This window comes from Coregonus lavaretus, assembly GCF_964263955.1.
Source record: "Coregonus lavaretus genome assembly, chromosome: 34".
NCBI lineage: Eukaryota > Metazoa > Chordata > Actinopteri > Salmoniformes > Salmonidae > Coregonus > Coregonus lavaretus.
In genome coordinates this window covers 28,632,394-28,658,955 of record NC_140021.1, presented here as the reverse complement: position 1 = coordinate 28,658,955, position 26,562 = coordinate 28,632,394, and the positions used below count along the sequence as shown (strand labels likewise).

The following is a 26,562-nucleotide window of genomic DNA, read 5'->3' as shown; positions in this document are numbered from 1 at the left end:
TGATCAAATGTAAGCAGCATCGCCACATATCAAACGTTGGCTAGCAAGCTAGCTAGCTAACGTTAGAGAGATGAACTTACAATGTACTCTCGAACTTGGCTATGGAAATTCTGCTCTCTGATAGTAACATCGTCTTCTTCCATTCTTCATATTGCAAATGCAAGTCAATTGCCCAACTACATACTAGTCGTACAACTGACGTCCATAAACCTGTCTACGGTCGACAGAAGATCGCGCCTCCGGCTACACTTTTGTGACTAGTATTCTGCCAGCAGCACAAACAATGACGTCAGTTTTGTATGATAATAAGTAAACCTTCAAAATAAAAGCCCGCATTTCAAAACATTGCAATAATATATGCCATTTAGCAGAGGCTTTTATCCAAAGCGATTTACGGTCATGCGTGCATACATTTTACGTATGGGTGGTCCCAGGAATCGAATCCACTACCCTGCTCTACCAATTGAGCTACAAAGGACCACAATGTGGATAACTCATTCAAATGATATTCTAATGACACTTGTATTGTGCCAACAAGAAAACGCAATAAGTAATTTATGAAAACATATAACAAATATGGTTTAAAAAAAAAAAAAATTAAGACCAATAATGAAAAAAGACGATGTTGACACTGGCATGTTGGGCTGTAGAAAAAAAAACTTGTCTACCTGTCTCAGCTAAAGTGATATGGAAAATACTCAGTAGTGTCTCTTTCTACTAACCAAATATGGTTCGTTTTGGAGGGTGACGTGCCAAAAAAATCCATCAGGTAAATCGCTTGGCGTGACAAATTAAATATTTTTGAGGTAGTATCCTAGTCAAATCAAAATCATGTTGCTATAGGTTTATTTCACCCCAATTATGCATAGCTTTCCAACGATTTTCCACACCCACCTCGGTCGCAATCAATCCAAAGGTTCACCTCTTGGACTTGGGTTCTGGACTGATTCATGGTTCATAGCCCATCTCTCCAAATTGTAATTTGTGAGAAAATACAAGCGATTATTTCTTGGCCTTTGTCTTATTAGATGTCCTGTCTTATTTAAAGTCCTAAGCAAGTACAATGTGAGGATGAAATACACTTTTCACCAGTTTTATACTCTATAAAATAATAGTTGTTTTAACTTGTGCTCCTTCCAACCTCCCTTCCAATTGCTGGGTAGCATTTCCTCTCATTTGATAGGCCTACCTGTAAAAGGGGTGGGTTGTGATATCCCCTCAACCAGTATGAAGGAGAATTAAAGGATACACTACTTCCACTTCAGAAATACCTGGCATTACAGTATCTGTCAATGCATGGATTTGTGGTGGATGTGACAATAAACTATACATTTTCTCATCGGTGCCCCCATTTTAGAAAACAGTCTGACGGTAGTAGTTGTGGTGTTTATGTATGCTTGTTCACTAAAGCAGTCTTATTAGAGGGCAATGTGAATACGCTTTGTCACAATGGCATGCAAGAGTATGTTTTACAGAAAAAGCCTTTGCTGACTTTGATAATCAACAAGTCTCTGTATTATGTATTGTCTTTCAATCTTGTCTCTGTTATTGGTTTTGAAAACTTGGTTCAAATCAAATCAAATCAAATTTTATTAGTCACATACACATATTTAGCAGATGTTATTGCGGGTGTGGAGAAATGCTTGTGTTCCTAGCTCCAACAGTGCAGTAGTATCTAACAATTCACAACAATACACACAAATCTAAAAGTAAAAGAACGGAATTAAGAAATATATAAATATTAGGACGAGCAACGTCGGAGTGGCATTGACTAAAATACAGTAGAATATAATACAGTATATACATATGAAATGAGTAAAGCAATATGTAAACATTATTAAAGTGACTAGTGTTCCACTATTAAAGTGACCAGTGATTCCATGTCTATGTACGTATATAGGGAAGCAGCCTCTAAGGTGCAGGGTTGAGTAACCGGGTGGTAGCCGGCTAGCGATGGCTATTTAACAGTCTGATGGCCTTGAGATAGAAGCTGTTTTTCAGTCTCTGTAAAGGTTTGTGAGGGACTTAGGGACCAAGCCGAATTTCTTCAGCCTCCTGAGGTTGAAGACGCGCTGTTGTGCCTTCTTCACACACTGTCTGTGTGGGTGGACCATTTCAGATTGTCAGTGATGTGTACGCCGAGGAACTTGAAGCTTTTCACCTTCTCCACTGCGGTTCCGTCGATGTGGATGGGGGCGTGCTCCCTCTGCTGTCTCCTGAAGTCCACGATCAGCTCCTTCGTTATGTTGAAGTTGAGGGAGAGGTTATTTTCCTGGCACCACTCCTCCAAGGCCCTCACCACCTCCCTGTAGGCTGTCTCGTCATTGTTGGTAATCAGGCCTACTACTATTATGTTGTCTGCAAACTTGATGATTGAGTTGGAGGCGTGCGTGGCCACGCAGTCATGGGTGAACAGGGAGTACAGGAGGGGCTGAGCACGCACCCTTGTGGGGCCCCAGTGTTGAGGATCAGCATAGTGGAGGTGTTGTTTCCTATCTTCACCACCTGGGGGCGGCCCATCAGGAAGTCCAGGACCCAGTTGCACAGGGCGGGGTTCAGACCCAGGGCCCCGAGCTTAATGATGAGCTTGGAGGGTACTATGGTGTTGAAGGCTGAGCTATAGTCAATGAACAGCATTCTTACATAGGTATTCCTCTTGTCCAGATGGAATAGGGCAGTGTGCAGTGCAATGGCGATTGCATCCTCTGTGGATCTATTGGGGCGGTATGCAAATTGAAGTGGGTCTAGGGTGTCAGGTAAGGTAGAGGTAATATGATCCTTAACCAGCCTCTCAAAGCACTTCATGATGACAGAAGTGAGTGCTACGGGGTGATAGTCATTTAGTTCAGTTACCTTTTCTTTCTTGGGTACAGGAACAATGGTGGACATCTTGAAGCAAGTGGCGACAGCAGACTGGGATAGGGAGAGATTGAATATGTCTGTTAACACTCCAGCCAGCTGGTCTGCGCATGCTTTGAGTACACCGCTAGGGATGCGGTCTGTCATGGCAGCCTAACACGCTTAAATGTCATACTCAAGTCGGCCACGGAGAACGAGAGCCCAAAGTCCTTGGAAGCGGGCGGTGTCGGTGGCATTGTGGTATCCTCAAAGCGGGCGAAGAAGGTGTTTAGCTTGTCCGGCGCAAGACGTCGGTGTCCACTACGTGGCTGGTTTCCCCTTTGTAATCAGTGATTGTCTGTAGACCCTGCCACATATCTCTCGTGTCTGAGCTGTTGAATTGCGACTCCACTTTGTTTCTGTACTGACGTTTTGCCTATTTGATTGCCTTACGGAGGGAATAACTACACTGTTTGTATCCGACCATATTCCCAGTCACCTTGCCATCACAGTATACTGCTATACTGCTAACCTTGATAGAAAAGCAACACATAAAGGCCTATAACTTGTAAATAATGTTCTCCATTGCTGTTCAGAAAGTGTGATTATACTGGTTAATATTCATTACATTTAACTTGTAAATAAATTAGATTTCATTTTGATTAAAAAGTTTGGCATTTGTGTTTCCTTTTTATTGTTGTTGAGTGTGTATTGATTTTAGGACCATGGGGTAGCACCAGGTCATTTAAAGCTGTGTTGCTGGATATGTACCACACAGTCCCCCTCCAAAACTACACATATTTGGTTAGTAGAGACCCTACTGGGTATTTTCCACCCGACCTTAGCTGAGACAGGTAGAAAAACGTTATCTCTAAAGTGCCAAATACTGTCTATTGCATTGCTGTGAATGGAGTGGGTGGAGTAAGGAGTCACAAGTACTCTTTATTAAACTCGTTGCCCAGCACAAGAGACCCATTTAATTTTTGCAGACTATATTGAGTAATTCCAATAACATATATTTGTATTTTATTAAAAGTGTATTTCTTTAAATATAGCCTACACAATAGCTTTCAACATAGCAGTATTTGTGTAAACTTTCAAAATAAATGCTGGTATAAATAATACAATATAAAAAAAAGAAAATACGTGAAATTATCAATTTAGTTTTTCAAAGCTGGTTATTACAATGCTGTGAAAAACAGTTGTAGAGTGCAACAAAAACAAATCGATATTCGCAAAGCTTAGCATGTCTTTGCAGGGGGCTCTTATTTTTTATTTTTTTATCCGCGATCGTGCTGCCAGCATAATATCCTGCTGCTAGGAGAACGGTAATTCAGGCTCCATCCAAACCCACTGAATGGATCGTTACTAGTTAACACAGCTACAAAGTTCTGATTATGGCTAAACTCCGCCCATTTCTACAATTTCTCTTCTGAAAAAAATATTTAAACCTAACTTTAACACTAACCTTAACCACACTGTTAGCCTATATCGTATATCGTAAAAATTCATGAAAACACACAAAAATGGTTGTCTTAATTTAAGGATAGGGTTTGGTATAAGGTTAGCAGTGTGGTCAAGATTAGGGATACGTTTAAAATCCAATTTTAAGAAGCTGCATTGTAGAATAGGCGGGGTTTAGCCATCATTCTGACTTTGTGGCTGTGGTAACTAGTGACGACCAAAAACACATGACAAAAATAATGACCCGGAAGCTGTTTCTGGTTTTATTTTTTGCAGCACATGTGTTTCCTGGGTCGTTTATTAACAACAATGGCTGGCCTCATGAAGATACATGTGTCTAATAATTTGACGTTTTAAGATAGTTTTGATCAACTATTTCAAGTGTTTCGAAGTAACGACGGTAGAGGTTATTTCACTTAACTAGGTGATAGGTAGCCTTTTGCTTCATAGACAAACTTTTTTGCTTCATAAACAGCGTTTGCTTCTTGCCAAGCTTGAAACTCGGTAGACGTATAGAAAGGAATGTAATTATAAAAGTCAGTGTCTTTCGTCAAGTAACAATAAAATCATAGCTAAGTAGTTGACGATAGTAATCTCTGTTGCAAAGATGAAAGGAAAGAAAGACACCGGAAAATTGCAAAAGTATATGGTGACAGTTAACGACTTTGTAAAGAGTAAGGTAGGCTGTGATGAAACGGAAGATGGCATTGCCTTGACATTTGTTAAGAAGAAAAGTTGAAAAGAGATGCGTAAGGAGAAAAGAAAGATGAAAAAAACGAAAAGTAAGAATCACTATGAAGGCTCTCAAAGCATCCACAGTGAGGAAGTTGCAACCCCATCTGATAAACAACGAACAAAGGTGAATGGAACAGTGAAGAAAGATGAGCCAGCAGCTCAACAGCCCAAGTCAACTCCTGTTGAGACTGCAGCAGTAGAGAAGGCTGAGAAAACAGCACCTAAGAAACCTTCTAAGAAAGCAAAGCAAAAAAAAAACTTGAGGAATCAAGAAAAAAAAAACTTTTGGAAGCAAATGTTGCTGAGGACAGAGAAATTAAGAGATTGGAGCGATCTCTTGGGTATAACAAGAGGAAAAATAATCTGCTGCAGTCATTTGCTGATGATGGACTTGATTACATTCAGGGTGTACTGGATGCTGGATCGGCAGCTTCAGGGATGATGTATGACAGTGATGACATGGACATTGCCAAAGAGAAATTAAGGAAATTGGAAGACAGTGAATCTGAAATGTCCGGCAAAGAGGAGGAAGAATTAGGAGATTACTCTGAAGAGCAGGGCAGCGAACTAGACAGTGATGGAGATCTGGATGCCAATACGGAGGATGGCAAGTATGTGGAGGAAGATGAAATTGATGAGGAAGTAGATGGAATGGATGAGAGTGGTAGTGCAGGTTCGGAAGAAGAAGCAGCAGAAGAGGAGGGAGCTTGCAGGGGTTAAGGCGGAAACTGTAAATTGCCCAATTAGAATCTCATTTGTGAATTTCAGCAACATTTATATTTTGTAGGGCCGGTTTCCTGGACACAGATTAAGCCTACTAGTCCTGGACTAAAAAGCAAGCTCAATGGAGAATCTCCACTGAACATACTTTTTATTCCAGCATCAAGCTTAATCTGTGTCTGGGAAACTGGACCTAAATGTATAGACTGAGAATTAAACACTATTCAGTGTATATATAGGCTGCCCCGTCAACAGGCAAATATGTGCCCCATTACCCAAATATGTGCCCCATTACCCAAATATGTGCCCCATTACCTACGGGAAACCGGGGATGATAAGTGCAAAGCTGAGCTGGAGAGACTGAAGAGACAAGTCAAAGGACTTGTGAACCGGTAAGGCCATTTAAAGGGTAGGAAGCATGAGTTTTTACTAACCAATGTAACAACAAAGTGTGGTGTCTCCTGAGTGGCGCAGTGGTCTAAGGCACTGCATCGCAGTGCTAACTGTGCCACTAGAGATCCTGGTTCAAATCCAGGCTCTGTCGCAGCCGGCCGCGACCGGGAGACTCATGGGCGGCGCACAATTGGCCCAGCGTCGTCCAGGGTAGGGGAGGGAATGGCCGGCAGGGATGTAGCTCAGTTGATAGAGCATGGCGTTTGCAACGCCAGGGTTGTGGGTTCGATTCCCACGGGGGGCCAGTATAAAAAAAAAAATGTATTCACTAACTGTAAGTCGCTCTGGATAAGAGCGTCTGCTAAATGACTAAAATGTAAAATGTAAAAAATGTCAAAGACTTCAATTAGTTGTAGTCACGATTTGGTTACCTATAAGTACAAACATAGTAATTTTTTTGTGTTATTACATATTTATTAACTTATTTCCAGATATCTTTGAAACTACCCAGAATACACTATTTCTCGACATCATATGGAGGAGCTACTCTGTGCTACAGAGTTCGTATGCTAGCTCGGTAGCTAGCTCAAGCATGTAATTACATTCCAGACCGAGTGTTGGCGGTGGTGAGCTACAATCCACCAATCACAGATGTAAACAAGAAGCAGATGGGGCCGGTGCGGCCATGCAGCTACTCTTCATGGACCTTGTGGCTGTGTTATGTAGTGGGAACCCGCTAGCATGGCAGGCTCTGGTGCCGTCTTCTCGAACGAAAGAGAAAATCATATCCGCTCTGATTTTGTAGTACCTCGTCTGTTCTCCTTTTTGTTTAGTGAATTTTTCGGCATGTTCTCTGTGAAGTAGGCTACCGGAGTTCTGTAACTTTTTCCACCTTGGCTTAGTGCTAGCGCGCTAGCTGACAGACACAAGTATGGGTAGCTGCAGCCCAATATGGCAACCGGGGTATGGGCGAGTGGGTGTGTCGAAAGGAGTGGGTGTATGGAAAGCGAATCGGCAAATTGTTTTGCGGCTGATTGGGGTGCACAACGAGTCAATAAGCCGGCGACGGGTGCACCGGTGTTGTATTGGCCTGCCTGCAGACTTGAAGTACTTCTTACAGGCTGTCACGGTCACCGGCGGTAGCTAACGTGGCCATTTTTTCTCTCTCACTATTTTATTTAAAGTAGGATAGCAGCCTACACAATAAATAACTAATATTGATAACCATCTAGATGTGACCTTGATTTCGTTTATTTTGAAGTTACACATTTAAAGTTATTTATGTTGGATTATTATTATTATTTTTTGTTAGGGGGTAGATCCACTTTAATACTGCAGATAGATTTGGGCTTCTATAAATGTAATTGTCTGCATCATTTCCAATCTCCCATATATATATATCCTCCTGAGAACCAAGGAAAATATTGTTTTTCCTAATCATATTTTTTGTGATTCAATAACTGTTTAGGGTTAAAAAAAGCATCCTACAATTTCCACATTTTAATTTTAATTTTTTATTTTACAGCATGTCCACTGTAGTGGACAACAGGATCATTTGAGTACGAAAAGAGACACATTTGGTAGATACACATTTTTACAGAGTTCTTACAGATTACAGAGTTTTTATGAACTAAGAATACATACATTTTGGGCTGTAGATTGATTATTATCCAAGAATACAGACATTTTGATTATACAATACACATTAATCATTCTTGAATCCTTTTCCTTACATTTCGCAAGGATAGCTTTACTATTAAAGCTTAACACTTTGTTATGTCCATATCCTTTGATTGGTCCCCTTGAATCCTTTCAGTGTTATTTGAACAATGAACATATAACTAATGTGTAACAGATTTATTTTGGATTTTTTCCTTCTGTCAAACTGAATCCAATCTAGCTTTTTCCTTCACTCTTCATTTTGTTCTTAGTATTTTCTTTGTTAGTGGTGAAAGTCCTGGAAGCAATTTCTCTTTTTGGTAATGCAGAGGAACATCTTGCATTTGGTACATCTCATGTACGTCTTGCTCTTGCAGCCCTTATTTCTGCATCTTTCTGCATGCTTGGTATCCATCATCTCAGGCATGTGCATGGCTCCTAGTCTGCGCACAGATGGCTCTGGTTGTGGGATCCTCATTTTAGATGGTGGCTCATACTCATCCTCACTCTCTTCACAGCTGTTTTCCAGTTCCGGACTCTCCAACAGCTCCTCAGCTAGGAGTAGTTTGAAGTCCAGGTACTGATGTGTGTTCTTGGATGGTCTGTGCAGAGCTTTGCTGTCAGACTGGTATTGTATCCAGGAGTTGGTGATGGCAACATCAAAGAAGTGACTGATCACGCGCGATGTCCACTTCTTGGTCCTGCTTGACATACGATAGAAGCTAAGCATGCGATCACAAAGATCTACGCCACCCATGTTATCATTATACTGCTTAATTACTGCTGGTCTTTTAACCTGGACCAGGTGCTTTTCTTTCTGGGACCATCTGGTACAGATGTCTTCTGGGTCTTTCCCATGTACAGTGGATGCCATGAGCACTGGTTTGTTGTCGAACCATTTTGTGATGGCCAGCTCAGGACTCTTTCTGGCCACTGACACTGATGTTCCTCTCCCCTCTTTTTTCAACTGTTTGTCTACTGGCAGCTGGCACAGCTTTGGGACACGGTTCTTCATTATAGTTCCAGTTGCAGGAAGGCCCTTTGCCAGCAATGCATCCAATAGATCTATGGTTGTGAAGTACCTGTCAAAGAATATGTGGCTTCCTGTTGGAACAGATTCAACCATGCGTAGAACTGCTGCAGCTCCAACTCCTAACCTTTGGACTGTAAAGGTATTCTTCCCTTGGTAGACTTCAAAATCAAGCATCAGACCATTTGGGGATGCAAGGACAAAGACCTTTAGGCCAGTAGGGTTTGGCTTGCCGGTAACATATTGCCTGACTGGACAACGGCCTGTGAATGGGATGATTTGCTCATCAATGCAGACCCTTTCTGGCTTTGCAAGGCTGAGACAGCCTTGGCGCACACGATCGAGTATTGGCCTGACTTTCCAAAGAATATTTGCCTTCTTTGTTTCCTCTGTTACAGCCAGGTCATTGACAATCTTGAGGGAATTTCTTATCCTGAAGAATCTATCCCTAGTCATTTTGCTACTTATGACTGGCACTTTAGTTTTGTTGGCCCAAAACATTTTAATTCTGGGATAGCCAAGGCAGGCCATGTGGACTGAAATGCCCAAGAAGATTTTTATTTCTTGTGGCGTGGTGTTCATGCACACTCCTTTGATTTGCAGCTCTCTTTGATTTGTGTATGTTGCCAAATCTTCAAAGACCTTGTTGTCAATGTACTGTGAAAAGTATTCAATTGGACTCCAGTCTGCACGTGTTGTAGGGTCATCTTGACACACAGGAAGCCCAGGTAACACAGGTGCAAATCTGATATGAAGGAAAAAAGAATAATAAATGATAAGTAATAATAGTTTAAATACTCAATGCAGCTGAATTTAAAATTGTGGAACTGCATCAAACATACATGTTACTCCTGGCCCACAGAGGGCGACGAGTTTCCTGTTCATCCCTGTCTGTATCTGTGTCTGTGTCTGCATCTGTCCCTTCAACTGAGCCTTCTGCATTGTCTTCCTCTTCTTCATCACCGTTTTGTATCACTGGTTGAAACTTATCCTCATCTCTCTCATCTGACAACTCCAAATCTGAATCTCCCTCGGTAAAGAATTCTTTCTGCTTCAGTTCTGTTTCCTACGACAATGTGGAGTCATTATTTACATGAAGATAGTCCTGATGTCCACTATAATTGACATTCATAAAATGGCAAATCTTTCAAAAGATACATAATTTAGTTGCTATCAGAACTAAATATATGATTCCTAACACCTTCATGAACAAGAAAATATATGATTATCATAGTAACAAAACCATAGACAAACAATATTTGACTTACCTCTCATCTTTCCATAAAATGTGCTTGTTCCTATGCCGTCCATTTTGAAAGGAAAGATAGAGGCGGTTCCCGGCCTCCCAGCCAATCAAATGACATATCACTGAAAAGCCCAGGATGTCCTCTGTACAGTACATCAGGAATTAAGAGACTTGCACAAAAGATTCCAAGAAGAGGGATGAAACTCAAATGTCCACTACAGTGGATATAAGTCAATGGGCTGGGTCTCATATATATTTTTTTTGTAAATATATTATTTAAAAAAATATATTTTCCTTCTTAATTATTTTCCCCAAACCCTACCACCCTAGCCCCTAATTGGAGTAAACTAATTAAATATATTTTCCTTCTTTATTATTTTCCCCTATATTATTTTCTGTTGGGAGTTTACATTATAGGGAATAGGCTTGCTTCCCGGGTCCTCCACCTCACCCCGCAGGAAAACATTTTCCAACATGACTTCAGCATTCTTCTGAATCGGTTTAATGTAATAACTTGAAGAAGAAAAAATTGAGGTGTAACTTTGCATTGGGACTTTTGATGCGTATACTAATGCAAATCCATATGTGACATGTGGTTATGTTTATACAACCTACCCTTTAATTTTTGAACCCCTTTAAAAAAAATACTATCTAACCTTAGTTCAACATCTAGCGACCTCACCAAGAGATTTTTGCCTTTTGGTATAATGGTTTTGGAATGACAGTCACAGGGACCAGGGTTTGAGTCCCAGTCAGGGTACACCCCTAATTAACTACGTTGGAGTCAGGTGTTGGATAGCACCATTAAAAGCATGTCACAGCCAAGTTTGTCACATTTCTTTTTTTTAAAGGCATAGTTCTGCCCTTTTTCATAATTGATGTGCTAGCTGAAATATGTAGCATTCTACTAAGTAATCAGACCTATTCTTATATTGAACTGTTTCAGCTTCTATTTAGCTTGAATTCTACATTTAACAAATCTTCCACTACCATGCTACAGGAAATGTACCTATTCTAGTTCAGTCATTTATCTTAGCTTAGAAATGTTCACTGCAGTCTAACTAGCATCTATTAAGGTGCAATAAATTAAATGCCCAAATCAACTTAACATTTCTACAAAACATGTTTTGCAGCGACCATAATCCAAAAGGAAGGGTAATATGTTTTTTGTTTTTTTTTACTGTTTGTGATTCACAAACATTTATTTTGATTTCCATGATTCGATTGAACCGAATCCCAACCACTACAATGGCGAAGTGAAACATTTGATTCGTCAAAAGGAATCGTTTAAAAGAATGGCTGTAAAAATATGTTTTTTGGGGGGGTGGAAATGTGAAGCGGGGCATCTGTTATACAGTAAAATCGAATTGGTATGTCCTAATGGTTTTTATCTTGATTACTCTACATGCTTTGTCACACTAATCACTGTTCCTTGACCCTCTTCTGTTGAGTGTCGACCGTCGCACTGGATTTGTCACCTTTGATCAAGCAAAGAGGACATGTTTTTGATCAGATATCAAAACATCAGTTCATGTTATGGTGCTAGGGATGCTCAGGGTCCGTATGTATGTATCAAGCATCTCAGAGTAGGAATGCTGATCTAAGATCAGGTCCCCCCCTGTCCATGTAATCATATTAATTGTGATCCAAAAGGCAGAACTGATCCTAAATCAGCACTGATGTTTTGGCGTCCATCTTAGTTCAAACGTCATTGTCCTGTTCTGCATTTTCCTCCGTAGGCTCAGTGAGGCCAACACCGCGTCCATCAGTGGCCAGCTGGAGGGGCTGTACATGAGCTCCAGCCGGAAGAACATGAATGACACCCTGACAGAGATCCTCCTGGCAGCCCGCGTCACCCCAGCCCTGATGCCTGACAGACTGCTCATGGAACACGTCCTGCTTGTCAGTATCCTGCATCACACAGTGGGGCTTGAGGTAGGTTCAAACCTCATCAACAGAATTGAGCCCTGTGGGCCCTGGTCAAAAATATAGCACTATAGAGGGAATAAGGTGACATTTGGGATGCAGACATATTTTATAAGTGAGGGAGCTAGTTTGTCACAATCAACTAACAATTACGATTGAATCCTAATTCATTTGTAGAGGTGTAATTGTCTAGAACTCTGTTCTCTCTTGGTGACTTTTAGTTGACCTTTAGTTCACCCCTGTATGCTCCTCTGATAAGAGCACAGAACGCCGCAGCCCGTCTGGTGTTCGACCTTCCCAAGTTCTCTCGTCACCCTGCTCCTCCGCACACTCCACTGGCTTCCAGTTGAGGTTTGCATCTACTACAAGACCATGGTGCTTGCCTACGGAGCTGTGAGGGGAACAGCACCTCCTTACCTTCAGGCTCTGATCAGACCCTACACCCAAACGAGGGCACTACGTTCATCCACCTCTGGCCTGCTAGCTCCCCTACCTCTACAGAAGCACAGTTCCCGCTCAGCCCAGTCAAAGCTATTTGCTGCTCTGGCACCCCAATGGTGGAACAAGCTCCCCCACGACGCCAGGACAGCGGAGTCACTGACCACCTTCCGGAGACACTTGAAACCCTACCTCTCTTTAAAGAATACCTGGAATAGTATAAAGTCATCCTTCTACCCCCCCCCCCCCCCCCCATAAAAAAGAAAAGAGGAAGAAAAAGTGGTTGTCCCACTTGCTATCATAAGTTGAATGCACCAATTTGTAAGTCGCTCTGGATAAGAGCGTCTGCTAAATGATGTAAATGTAGAAAGAAGAAAATAGTATTTTGGAACAACACAGTCTGTGTGAGAAAAGGAGTAACCATTAACCTGTGAATGATCATTAGCTTGTGGTTTGTTTGATTTACGTGCTCAGTGTGACTTGTCTCCAGTTCCTTTATAAGCTACCCCCCACATTCACATACTCTCCATTAATTCAAGGTTCCAATGACTTGCTTAATTTTTTTATTTTTTGCTTTATTTTCTGTTCTTTGACACAATGTACCATTGAAGGCAAGGAGTGTGACAACCTGGTGGCCATGGTGGCACATCTCTACAACTTCCAGGTGGTGCACGCCCTCCTCATCTTTGACATCCTGAAGATGCTGGTGGGGGCCTTCACCGAGAAGGACATTGAGCTAGTTCTGTTCCTGTTGAAGAATGTAGGCTTCGCCCTGTGGAAGGATGATGCCCTGGCGCTGAAAGAGCTCATCTCTGAGGCCCAGCGCAAGGCCAGCGGTGTGGGCACCAAGTTTCAGGATGAAAACAGGGTACGGTTTGTCACAGCTACCACACAACACCACTCTCAACATCACCCTCTATCTATACTCTGAAATGCACCTAATTGGTGGTAACACTTTCGAACATGGTCGTTTTACATTTATATTTTGCTCATTTAGCAGCTCTTATCAAGAGCAACTCGCAATTAGCATTCATTAGCAGTCAAAGTAGCAGTCGTAAATGAATAACAAGCCAACTCTCTTCTGAATATCTTTTCTATCTTTAGGTGCGATTCATGCTGGAGACCATGTTGGCTCTGAAGAACAACAATATGAGGAAGATCCCAGGCTATGACCCAGAGCCTGTTGAGAGACTCCGAAAGCTACAAAGAACTCTGGTGGGTTATGGATCTGATTAATTTAATACTTACTAACAAATGTAGTACAACTGTCATATCATAACCTCAAACCATTCTTTGCTCAGCCATGAAATATTCTTCCATTGTTGATGTTTCAACCACAAGAATATATCACTTGCCGCCAGGGGGCACTATAATCTCACATAGCAGTTTATGTTATAGGTTTGAGCACCCAGATGAGGGGAGTGTGAAGGAGTAGGGTGAGGTTGCCCCTAGACGCTGATCTTGGGTCAGTTTAGCATTTACCCCACTTACATTTGGGATTGTGGAAGGGGAAGGGGAAGCTGTGCCTAGATCTGTAATTAGGGAAAACTTCACCCTGGAGCGTTATGTGAATAATGAGTTTTAGCTGTTGTGTTCAGATCCACCAGAGTTCAGGGGGCAGTGATGTGAAGCTGAGGGTCTCTCTGGAGAACCTCCTGGCTGCAGAGCAGGTGGGCCGCTGGTGGATTGTGTGCTCATCGTCAAACAGACAACTGCAGAAGGAGAGGTACTAGAACCCTAAAAGATCTGGGGCCGTATGCATCAGGTGTCTCAGAGTAGGCGTGCTGATTCAAACTGAATAAGATTATATGGACAGGGGGGACCTGATCGTAGATTAGCACTCTTATTCAGAGATGCTTGATACATATGGCCCCTGGTGTTCCACCAAATCATTACTGTAGCTCTTTCATATGAACATTTGAGCAGTGACGCTCGGTGGCTGGGTAGACACTGGCTATTGTCAAAGCCAGATTTACTCACAAATAAACCTTGATGAAGGCCAAGTTCACCATACAACAGATAGCTCCATCAACCAGAGTGACATAGGCTATTAACCGAAATTGACAAACAATTTTCACCAAATGTAAAAACCAATGTAGCCAAGATACAAAAGCGATATCTTCTGATGGCTACATGTTTCATATCATCCGACAAAATGGCACACTGCTCAACTCAGCTCGGCCATAGACCGATGTAGCATCCACAGTTACATTTCATCCAAATAGTTTGCAACGCAAACTCCATAACCTTTCACAATGGATTTACAATTCTTCCAATGCACAGCCCATGGAATGCCCAAACGCGAACACACACACACACACACACACACACGATAATATTAATATGTGAAATATTATTACACACATATGTAATAAATACGGTTCTGAAGAAAATCCCATATCAACAATTGAAATGACTGAAAAGTGTCTCATCAAAACAAAATTCTAACTTGATAAATGAAATGCATCAAAGGGATGTTGTCTATTCTCATGTTCATTCAACAGTAGCCTAAACCGCAAATTGCAAAGGAAAATGCATTTACTTGTAAATTAAGTCCATTCATCTGTCCTTCAGGGTGAATCTCTGTGACAGCGCTGTAGGACCGAGGATGACAAAATGATCAAACCTGGGTTTTATTTTAACACTGAAATTGTCCAAAATGTTGTAAAACTTTCCTCTCATCTCTGATCAGTTGTGTGCTCCGGGATGCTGTGTCTGTCAGGCCGAGTGTGGTACATTCGTTCGGATGATTTTCTGTCCCTTCCTCTGATGGTCAGGAAGCTCAGGTGTTGGTCTCCATCTGAATTATACCAAGTTTTCCTTGGAAATCCAACTTGGAAAATTGTTTGAGGTAAAGTGAAGGCATGGCCACGGGAAGATGTTTTGCGGTGGGGTACTGAAATTGTTTGTCTAACGGATTTTGCTCCGCTCCGCTCGTACAGGAGTAATAAAGGCCTAGTGCACTAATTTGGTGGGGGGAAGAAATGCTCCCAAAAGTCGTAAGAAATATACAATACCAGTCAAAAGTTTGGACACACCTACTCATTCAAGGGTTTTTAAATAAATAAATAAATAATAAATAAATTGGTAATTTAGCAGAAGCTCTTATCCAGAGCGACTTACAGAAGCAATTAGGGTTAAGTGCCTTGCTCAAGGGCACATCGGCAGCTTTTTCACCTAGTCAGCTCGGGGATTAGAACCAGTGACCTTTCGGTTACTGGCACAACGCTCTTAACCACTAAGCTACCTGCCGAGTAAAGTTTTTCTTTATTTTGATTATTTTCTACATTGTAGAATAATAGTGAAGACATCAAAACTATGAAATAACACATATGGAATTATGTAGTAACCAAAAAGGTGTTAAACAAATCAAAATACACTGCTCAAAAAAAATTAAGGGAACACTTAAACAACACAATGTAACTCCAAGTCAATCACACTTCTGTGAAATCAAACTGTCCACTTAGGAAGCAACACTGATTGACAATACATTTCACATGCTGTTGTGCAAATGGAATAGACAACAGGTGGAAATTATAGGCAATTAGCAAGACACCCCCAATAAAGGACTGGTTTAGCAGGTGGTGACCACAGACCACTTCTCAGTTCCTATGCTTCCTGGCTGATGTTTTGGTCACTTTTGAATGCTGGCGGTGCTTTCACTCTAGTGGTAGCATGAGAGGGAGTCTACAACCCACACAAGTGGCTCAGGTAGTGCAGCTCATCCAGGATGGCACATCAATGCGAGCTGTGGCAAGAAGGTTTGCTGTGTCTGTCAGCGTAGTGTCCAGAGCATGGAGGCGCTACCAGGAGACAGGCCAGTACATCAGGAGACGTGGAGGAGGCCGTAGGAGGGCAACAACCCAGCAGCAGGACTGCTACCTCCGCCTTTGTGCAAGGAGGAGCAGGAGGAGCACTGCCAGAGCCTGACTGCCATTAGGTACCGAGATGAGATCCTCAGACCATATGCTGGTGCGGTTGGCCCTGGGTTCCTCCTAATGCAAGACAATGCTAGACCTCATGTGGCTGGAGTGTGTCAGCAGTTCCTGCAAGAGGAAGGCATTGATGCTATGGACTGGCCCGCCCGTTCCCCAGACCTGAATCCAATTGAGCACATCTGGGACATCATGTCTCGCTCCATCCACCAACGCCACGTTGCACCACAGACTGTCCAGGAGTTGGCGGATGCTTTAGTCCAGGTCTGGGAGGAGATCCCTCAGGAGACCATCCGCCACCTCATCATGAGCATGCCCAGGCGTTGTAGGGAGGTCATACAGGCATGTGGAGGCCACACACACTACTGAGCCTCATTTTGACTTGTTTTAAGGACATTACATCAAAGTTGGATCAGCCTGTAGTGTGGTTTTCCACTTTAATTTTGAGGGTGACTCCAAATCCAGACCTCCATGGGTTGATAAATTTGATTTCCATTGATAATTTTTGTGTGATTTTGATGTCAGCACATTCAACTATGTAAAGAAAAAAGTATTTAATAATATTATTTCATTCATTCAGATCTAGGATGTGTTATTTTAGTGTTCCCTTAATTTTTTTGAGCAGTGTATATTTTAGATTTTAGATTCTTCAAAGTTTGCCTCCCTTTGCCTTGATGACAGCTTTGCACACTCTTGGCATTCTCTCAACCATCTTCACCTGGAATGCTTTTCCAACAGTCTTGAAGGAGTTCCCACATATGCTGAGCACTTGTTGGCTGCTTTTCCTTCACTCTGCAGTCCAACTCCTCCCAAACCATCTCAATTGGGTTGAGGTCGGGTGATTGTGGAGGCCAGGTCATCTGATGCAGCACTCCATCACTCTCCTTCTTGGTCAAATAACCCTTACACAGCCTGGAGGTGTGTTGGGTCATTGTCCTGTTGAATAACAAATGATAGTCCCACTATGCGCAAACCAGATGGGATGGCGTATCGCTACAGAATGCTGTGGTAGCCATGCTGGTTAAGTGTGCCTTGAATTTTAATTCAATCACAGACAGTGTCACCAGCAAAGTACCATCACACCACCTCCTCCATGCTTAATGGTGGGAACCACACATGCGGAGATCATCCGTTCACCTACTCTGCGTCTCACAAAGACTCATCAGACCAAAGGACAGATTTCCACCGGTCTAATGTCCATTGCTCGTGTTTCTTGGCCCAAGCAAGTTTCTTCTTATTGGTGTCCTTTAGTAGTGGTTTCTTTGCAGCAATTCGACCATGAAGGCCTGATTCACGCAGTCTCCTCTGATCAGTTGATTTTGAGATGTCTGTTACTTGAACTCTGTGAAGCATTTATTTAGGCTGCAATTTCTGAGGCTGGTAACTCTAATGAACTTATCCTCTGCAGCAGAGGTAACTGGGTCTTCCTTTCCTGTGGCGGTCCTCATGAGAGCCAGTTTCATCATAGCGCTTGATGGTTTTTGCAACTGCACTTGAAGAAACTTTCAAAGTTCTTGAAGTGTTCTGTACTGACTGACCTTCATGTCTTAAAGTAATGATGGACTGTCGTTTCTCTTTGCTTATTTGAGCTGTTCTTGCCATAATATGGACTTGGTCTTTTACCAAATAGGGCTATCTTCTGTATACCCCCCTTACCTTGTCACAACCCAACTAATTGGCTCAAACGCATTAAGAAGGAAAGAAATTCCACAAATTAACTTTTAACAAGGCACACCTGTTAATTGAAATGCATTCCAGGTGACTACCTCATGAAGCTTGTTGAGAGAATGCCAAGAGTGTGCAAAGCTGTCATCAAGGCAAAGGGTGGCTATTTGAAGAATCTCAAATATAACATATTTTGATTTGTTTAAGACTATTGGTTACTACATGATTCCATATGTGTTATTTCATAGTTTTGATGTCTTCACTATTATTCTACAATGTAGAAAATAGTAAAAATAAAGAAAACACTTTGAATTAGTAGATGTGTCCAAACTTTTGACTGGTAGTGTATATATATTATTTTAAATGTTGATTCATCAGGGGGTGCTGCAGGACCCTCAGCACCACTACTTCCCACCGCTATGAGTGAAGGAGGTCCATTTACCCAGTTTGTTTTTGCTAGCTAGCTAGCTAGCTAGTTAACTTTGTTCAGTTAAAGGGATGAGAGCGCCAAATTATGTAGACCCACCCAAATGTGCAGAGCTTACCACACAACATGTTTAGGCAATACGCATGTGCAAAATATGAAATCATCTCAATGCAACGATTGAAGCTAGGCAAAGCAGGAAGGCCTATGCTGTCTCTGTCCATTAACAGTCACTGAAGTCAGGAATGGCCATCCGCGTCAATGATTTGAATGTATGGGATGAAAGGCATGACCATGACCTTTCCTGAGGTTTTAGCTCAAACAATTATTTGAATATAAAAACCACCAGAATCATTGAGAAAAAACATTAGATAACAAAAAACGATTTACATGTATTTCTTTGTGGCTTTTCATAACATATTTTTTTATTAGATTATCACAGGGTAAGCATTGCCTACCCTGCCTGCACGTCACTGGGTCATTGGTGATAAAAGAACTGAGTATAGAAAATAGCAGTTCCTGCAAGAATGAAAAGAATGCTGTGGATGTCTGGAATCTTATCCAGAGGCTACACTTTCAGTTTTAACAGACAGCTATGACGCTTCATAATTTAATCAGTTATAGCAAATGTGTGTCATCTGCACCATACCAGGTAAATAATCTGCATCTTGTGATTAGTAGTGTACTTAAATGTTCAAAAATGAATTGTGATGAGTGGCTATTTCTGCAACGCAAACTCCATAGCCTTTCACAATGGATTTACAATTCTTCCAATGCACTGTGCGTGCGTACACACTAATAATAATAATGATAATAATAATAATATTATGTGAAATATTATTACACACACACATATATAATAATTAAGGTTCTAACGAAATGTCCATATCAACAATAGAAATGACAGAAAAATGCAGTTCAAAACATCAAAAAAGTGTCTAATCAAAACGAAATTCTCGCTTGATAAATACAATTGTATTCTCTCTTGATAAATCAAATGGATGTTCTCTATTCTCATGATCATTCAACAGTGGCCTAACCCGCAAATTGCAAAGGATAATGCATTTAGGCCTAGCTTTACTTGTAAATGAAGTCCATTCGTCTGTCCTTTAGAGTGAACCTCTCGGTGACATCACTTTAGGGCCAAGTATGACAAAATGATCAAACCTGGTTTTCATTTGAACACTGATATTTTCCAAAATGTTGTAAAACATTGGTCTCCTCTCATCTCTGATCGGCCGTCTGCTCAGGGTTGCTGTGTCTGTCAGGCCGAGTGTGGTGCATTTGATCACATGATTTTCTGTCCCTTCCTCTGATGAAGGTCAGGAAGCTCAGGTGTTAGTCTCCCTCTGAATTATACCAAGTTTTCCTTGGAAATCCAACATGGAAAATTGTTTGAGGTCCATTTGTCAGGTTGTTTTTGCTAGCTAGCTAGCTTCGTTCAGTTCAAGGGATGCAAGCGCCAAACTATGTAGACATGCTCAAATGTGCAGAGCTTACCCACACAATATTTTTAGGCAATACGCGTCCGCAAAATATGAAATTGTCTCAATGTAACGAATGGAGCTAGGCAAACCAGCAAGGCCTATGCTGACCCTGTCCTAACAGTGACTGGAGTCAGGAACGGCCGGGCTCGTCAACAATTGGAATGGATGGGAAGGAAGGCATGGATACCCTGGCACCTTTCCTGAGGTTTTGATGCAGTTTTAGCAAATGTAGAGATGTTGAGCATAAAAACCACCAGAATCATTGAGAAAAAAACCTTATACAACAAATTGTCATTCTTTTTTTGTTCTTTTATTTTTTGTTTGGCTTTTGTTATTAGATTATCATAAGGTACGCACTGCCTACCCTGACTGCATATCACTGCATTTGAGTTGCAATTCTGAACTCGACAAAATGTTCAATGTGTTTTACTGATCATAATAGCATTTTCCCTTCATCTGTCTACTCAGTTCAGCTAAAAGGTCTTAGACCTGGCCTGGAAACAGAGAATGAACACAGACATCAAGATAAATATCTTCTGCGTCATAATGACCAGCGAGGATTACCTGGATGCCTTTGAGAAGCTGATACGTTGTGTTTTGTATCCCAACCCCTTCTGCACTACTGAAATGCTCTCATGCCAAGCTAGTCGTTGTCACAAGTTTCAGGATGTGACACTACATTATTTTCTGTGTGCAGGCTGGGGCTAAAGGACCAGCAGGAGAGGTAGATCATCCACGTGCTGATGGATGGTTGCCTCCAGGAGAAGAGATTCAATGCCTTCTATGCTGGACTGGGAGAGAAGTCCTCTGAGTGCTGATCTAAGATCAGTTTAGTCTTTTAGATCATAATGAGTAAGATTACATGGACAAAGACGCTTTATGAATACAGGCACAGACATTAGAATGGTTCATAATTGCTCCATAGTAGGGAGGTTAGCGGGTAACCTACATTTGACCTGTCATGCTTATCGGTCTATAGGTTAATTTGCATAATTTTGTGGAATTAAATTGGCGCATGTGTATTTTATCGTTAGTTGTCGTATATATTATTTATTACACGCGCACAGTATACGGAGCCTAGTTTGAGCTAAATATCATCTGTTGGAAAGCGAAAGCTCCTCAAACAGCTGGTTGCTACTGGAGTGAAATGCTTTTATAACCCCAGTCATTGCGCAACAATTCTAAATGCAAGCACGTGTTAAAAACAGAGTTTTGATGGCCACAATTAAATAGAGGAGGATCCCAGCTTTCTATTGCTACTATTTCTCAGCTGGTAATTGAAGCACGCCTCCATTCGCCACTCAAGTGCATAGGCAGCGGTAGGCAGGCTATCAGCGCATCACCTTCCACTTTGCAATCTGAGCTGCAGGCGGCAGGCCTATGCATTTTCAACCTGAAACCTGAACGTTTTACTTCATATTATGAGGTATTTCTTACCTTGCTTCAAAATAGCCTAGCCAAAATCAAAACGCTTTTATCCAAAGCGACTTACAGTCTTGTGTGCATACATTTTTACGTATGGGTGGTCCCGGGGATCGAACCCACTACCCTGGCGTTACAAGCGCCATGCTCTACCAATTGAGCTTTTTATCATGTACAACTGGCGGCCCGCGGGCCAAATATGGCCCGCCAGCAATGTTATTTGGCAACCCAAAGTCCCCCAAATTATTATGAATAATTGTTTCCATTTAAAAAATAATAATATTTAAAAAATCTAGGGCCCGAGATGCAAAATGTCCCAAATGCAGTGTCTCAAGAAGGAAGTTACCCTACCTAAATAATGCAAAAGCTACATTTGAACTTAATTCATGAGGAGAGAGAATGCAGGAGACAGTCAACTAATAAAGCAGGCAGTGGACCATTTTGTGGTGCTGAAACGTAAAGCTGCAACCGCAGCGCAATCAATAGGAGGTGAACAGCGCCTGGTGCTGAAAATATAGCTAACTTCTTATGCAAGTAGCGCACATCAACATGGAGAAAAACTACACCAGTCAAGTAATTCACTTCAACAATAATCTTCATTTTAATTTGACTTTACAAACAACAAGAGGGTTTAATTGGAGTGTATTTCTTCAGAGCCTAGGCCTATATAAAATCGCTTTCACAAGCAAAACATACAGTGGGGAGAACAAGTATTTGATACACTGCCGATTTTGCTGGTTTTCCTACTTACAAAGCATGTAGAGGTCTGTCATTTTTATCATAGGTACACTTCAACTGTGAGAGACGGAATCTAAAACAAAAATCCAGAAAATCACATTGTATGATTTTTAAGTAAATAATTTGCATTTTATTGCATGACATAAGTATTTGATACATCAGAAAAGCAGAACTTAATATTTGGTACAGAAACCTTTGTTTGCAATTAAAGAGATCATACGTTTCCTGTAGGTCTTGACCAGGTTTGCACACACTGCAGCAGGGATTTTGGCCCACTCCTCCATACAGACCTTCTCCAGATCCTTCAGGTTTCGGGGCTGTCGCTGGGCAATACAGACTTTCAGCTCCCTCCAAAGATTTTCTATTGGGTTCAGGTCTGGAGACTGGCTAGGCCACTCCAGGACCTTGAGATGCTTCTTACGGAGCCACTCCTTAGTTGCCCTGGCTGTGTGTTTCGGGTCGTTGTCATGCTGGAAGACCCAGCCACGACCCATCTTCAATGCTCTTACTGAGGGAAGGAGGTTGTTGGCCAAGATCTCGCGATACATGGCCCCATCCATCCTCCCCTCAATACGGTGCAGTCGTCTTGTCCACTTTGCAGAAAAGCATCACCAAAGAATGATGTTTCCACCTCCATGCTTCACGGTTGGGATGGTGTTCTTGGGGTTGTACTCATCCTTCTTCTTCCTCCAAACACGGCGAGTGGAGTTTAGACCAAAAAGCTAAATTTTTGTCTCATCAGACCACATGACCTTCTCCCATTCCTCCTCTGGATCATCCAGATGGTCATTGGCAAACTTCAGACGGGCCTGGACATGCGCTGGCTTGAGCAGGGGGACCTTGCGTGCGCTGCAGGATTTTAATCCATGACGGCGTAGTGTGTTACTAATGGTTTGCTTTGAGACTGTGGTCCCAGCTCTCTTCAGGTCATTGACCAGGTCCTGCCGTGTAGTTCTGGGCTGATCCCTCACCTTCCTCATGATCATTGATGCCCCACGAGGTGAGATCTTGCATGGAGCCCCAGGCCGAGGGTGATTGACCGTCATCTTGAACTTCTTCCATTTTCTAATAATTGTGCCAACAGTTGTTGCCTTCTCACCAAGCTGCTTGCCTATTGTCCTGTAGCCCATCCCAGCCTTGTGCAAGTCTACAATTTTATCCCTAATGTCCTTACACAGCTGTCTGGTCTTGGCCATTGTGGAGAGGTTGGAGTCTGTTTGATTGAGTGTGTGGACAGGTGTCTTTTATACAGGTAATGAGTTCAAACAGGTGCAGTTAATACAGGTAATGAGTGGAGAACAGGAGGGCTTCTTAAAGAAAAACGTACAGGTCTGTGAGAGCCGGAATTCTTACTGGTTGGTAGGTGATCAAATACTTATGTCATGCAATAAAATGCAAATTAATTACTTAAAAATCATACAATGTGATTTTCTGGATTTTTGTTTTAGATTCCATCTCTCACAGTTGAAGTGTACCTATCATAAAAATTACAGACCTCTACATGCTTTGTAAGTAGGAAAACCTGCAAAATCGGCAGTGTATCAAATACTTGTTCTCCCCTCTGTATATGGCCGAATAGAAGTGGGATTTTTTTTAATTAAGCCTATATACAATTGCAACTGGCCAAAAATGTAGCATCCTACATAAAACAATCATTTAAAGAAAAAAAGACAATGTCTGTGTGTGAATGTCTGTATAGCCCGCTCCTGTAACGACAGAACAAACAGAAAATACTGTCAGCTTGAGACCTAAATATTCCTGGAAAAGCACTCACAATAATGTTAGTATTTACTAAATACAGTCATATAGGCCACTAAGTTACTTAATCGGACACGATCTTGTGGATGTCGGGTGAGATGGATGTGATTTTAATGCGCAGGCACTCTGACCTAGGTGAAAACCGGTTCCTGTCGTGAGTCTATATTGCGTTCATAGAGGAAAATGAGGACTCGCAGGTGTAAGTCGATCCAAACATTGTTAGCACATAAAATGCAAGTTTCTTTATTGTGCTGTATTCCTCTGAGCATGCCAACCAAACCGCACACAAGGATTTGGCACTCCTGAGCGCATCCCTGATTTGGCTTGATGTCTGGAATTCAATCAACTCAGTTTGAATTGCGGCCTCATCCAGCGAGGGTATCGTTTTCTTAGCAAGGGAAGATAATTCTCCACCTGGCCGGACTGTGAGAGGATCACGTACAAACTCAATGATATCCTTCGCCATGCTGTAGTCTTCAAATCTAGTGGAGAAGTTGTCCCTCAGCTGCTTGATGAAATCTTCCATCATCTCTGTGACAATGCTGCGGCCTGGTCCCTCTGCCTGTCCTTTCTTTAGTGTGCTGAAGTGCAGTTGCCTTCAGCACACTAAAGATTTTCCACCATGTCCACTTTTTTCCCTCTTCCTTGTAACTTCAGATTTAACATGTTTAAGTGACAGAATATGTCTGCCAAAAAAGCTGTGTGTGTAGCTTGCAGTTAACGCTTCAATGTTTCTGTGTCAGGCCTCTGTCTGGGGCGAGAAGGCCACTTCAAAAGTTCCATGCTTAGATTCATAATGACGTCTGAGATTGAATTATTTGTAAACAGCGACATTTTCATTGCAAATAAGACACGCTGGCTTGGCATTGGGAAAAGGTGGTAGGATGAAGGCATATCTCTGTCCATTCTTCCCTGAAACTTCGATTTTCATTATCCACCTTTCTTTTGATACTTTTTGAGAGCGACATTTTCTCTTGCTATCAAGCTAATTGTTCTGAACGAATGTTGACATTAAAAAAACTAGTGTAGCCTACAGTTGGCTACGTAGACCTGTTTTTCCCCCACCAATCAATGCACAGAGAAATAGACAAAAATAATAATTGAATAGAGACATTGGTGATTCTATGAGCATAATCAAATAAAATGTATTGTTATTTTCACTGAATCTATTATGTGCTAATCAGATGTTTAAAATGGTGTTCAATTTGTAGTGTAGGCCAATTAGTTGTGCTAATATTATATGCTACTTATGTTCTGGCCCGCCGACTATTAGCTCAGAAAATATTTGGCCCGAGGCCAAACCTAGTTGACGAACCCTGGTTTAGAAGAAATATCAGGGTCAGATTCTTCCTCCTTTCGCCTAGTCATGAAACATCTTTGGCCAGAGTCCTTTGGCTCTCCTGTAAAACTGCACTGCTGAGGGTTGACCATGTGAAAGGTCTGGTATCATTGTCTGTCATTGTGTTGTGTCTCATCAGGATTTCGGGAATTCCCAAGCTAGGAATTCTGCGGGAGGGCTTGAAGCTGTTCATCAGTCAATTCCTACTGAAGAATGCCCAGTCCCAGGGACCAGCTGAGCAAGCAGGCCTTCTGAGCCGAGGTTACCACCAAGGCCTTGGAGGCCAAAGAAATCCAACTCAAAATATAAAAAACACACAGACACGTTCAGACTCTAGGACCCACCCATCAATTACATTTCAAGACTGAAGCAATGCTGTTTTTTTTGTGTTTTATTTTAACAGTGATTTTGGATGTTGCCCGAAGGTCGTCACAATGGAAATGGCTCCTCTGGGACGACTTGGTCATCATCATCATATAAGTCATAATTTTTTATGAATCGCAGTTTTGGCAACCGCAGAGATGGTTTTTATGACATTGTAAATATCAACGTTAAGTAGAGGCTTCATCAAGTGGCAATGATAATGACAATGCTATTGTGGACAATTGTATTTCCAGTGTAGTTACACAGATGTATCAAATTGAATTCATTGTCATAATGGAAATTGCCTTTGTCTGTATATTTGTACAGAATGCCAAGTTATTCTGTTTTTACCATGTAGCAACGGTATGCAGTCTACTAAAATGTATGTTACAGATGAATAGAGGATGAATAATGTAAACATTTGAGATGTGCATAAGGGGAATAATTAACATTTGCATACTAAATGAATCTGATTTAATGGGTCTTGATGCATGTGAATGTGTTTCTGGAATTCATGAAAGACTATTTGCATAATGTCAATACAGTGAGCTCACTTTCCAGGCGGACACCATGGTTATATGAAATAATCCTCTCTGGTGGCAGTGTGAAACAACGTCTGAAAGTTCATACAGAATTTACATGACCATCATCATCACTGCATACTCAATTTGTATCAAACTTATGTTGTTCTGTTCTTGTCGATTAAAGTTCTGTATTATGTCATGTTTTATGTTTTGTGTGGACCTGAGGAAGAGTAGCTGCTGCTTTCACAACAGCTAATGGGGATCCTAATAAAATACCAATTGTGTGTAGTCATATTGTTACATTTTACCAAAGCAGTCTATTGAAGTTTTAAATTTGAAACCCTAGTTAATAAATCAGCTTCCTCTTAATTACATAGAGTTGTGTACTCACTATTCAATTATACATTGGACAAAATGAATAGCTTGGTCAATGCCATTGGCATCTGCTTGTCCCATAG

The 26,562-nt window shown here is 41.6% G+C and overlaps 1 protein-coding gene, 1 long non-coding RNA gene and 1 pseudogene across 3 annotated transcripts in view; 1 reads left to right on the top strand and 2 right to left on the bottom strand.

The window, feature by feature from the left end:
• The window catches only part of LOC311109185 (limb region 1 protein homolog), a 68,768-nt gene extending 68,538 nt beyond the window's left edge, over nt 1-230 (bottom strand). Inside the window, exon 1 of the mRNA XM_084152024.1 lies at nt 81-230. Coding sequence (XP_084008150.1) covers nt 81-143 — 63 coding nt within the window. The 5' untranslated portion in view covers nt 144-230. The remainder of the gene's footprint in view (nt 1-80) is intronic.
• Nucleotides 231-4,629: 4,399 nt separating this feature from the next.
• On the top strand, nt 4,630-26,303 carry LOC311108910 (nucleolar MIF4G domain-containing protein 1-like; annotated as a pseudogene). Its single transcript, XR_014615906.1, has 9 exons — nt 4,630-5,752; nt 5,825-5,829; nt 6,013-6,149; nt 11,825-12,066; nt 13,061-13,317; nt 13,554-13,664; nt 14,048-14,175; nt 20,429-20,649; nt 25,357-26,303. The product of XR_014615906.1 is annotated as a nucleolar MIF4G domain-containing protein 1-like (transcript).
• LOC311109321 lies at nt 9,246-10,300 on the bottom strand. The gene is made up of 2 exons (XR_014610591.1): nt 10,108-10,300; nt 9,246-9,584 (listed from the first exon to the last, which is right to left on the bottom strand). It is a non-coding gene; the product is annotated as an uncharacterized lncRNA (long non-coding RNA).
• Nucleotides 26,304-26,562: the final 259 nt, after the last annotated feature.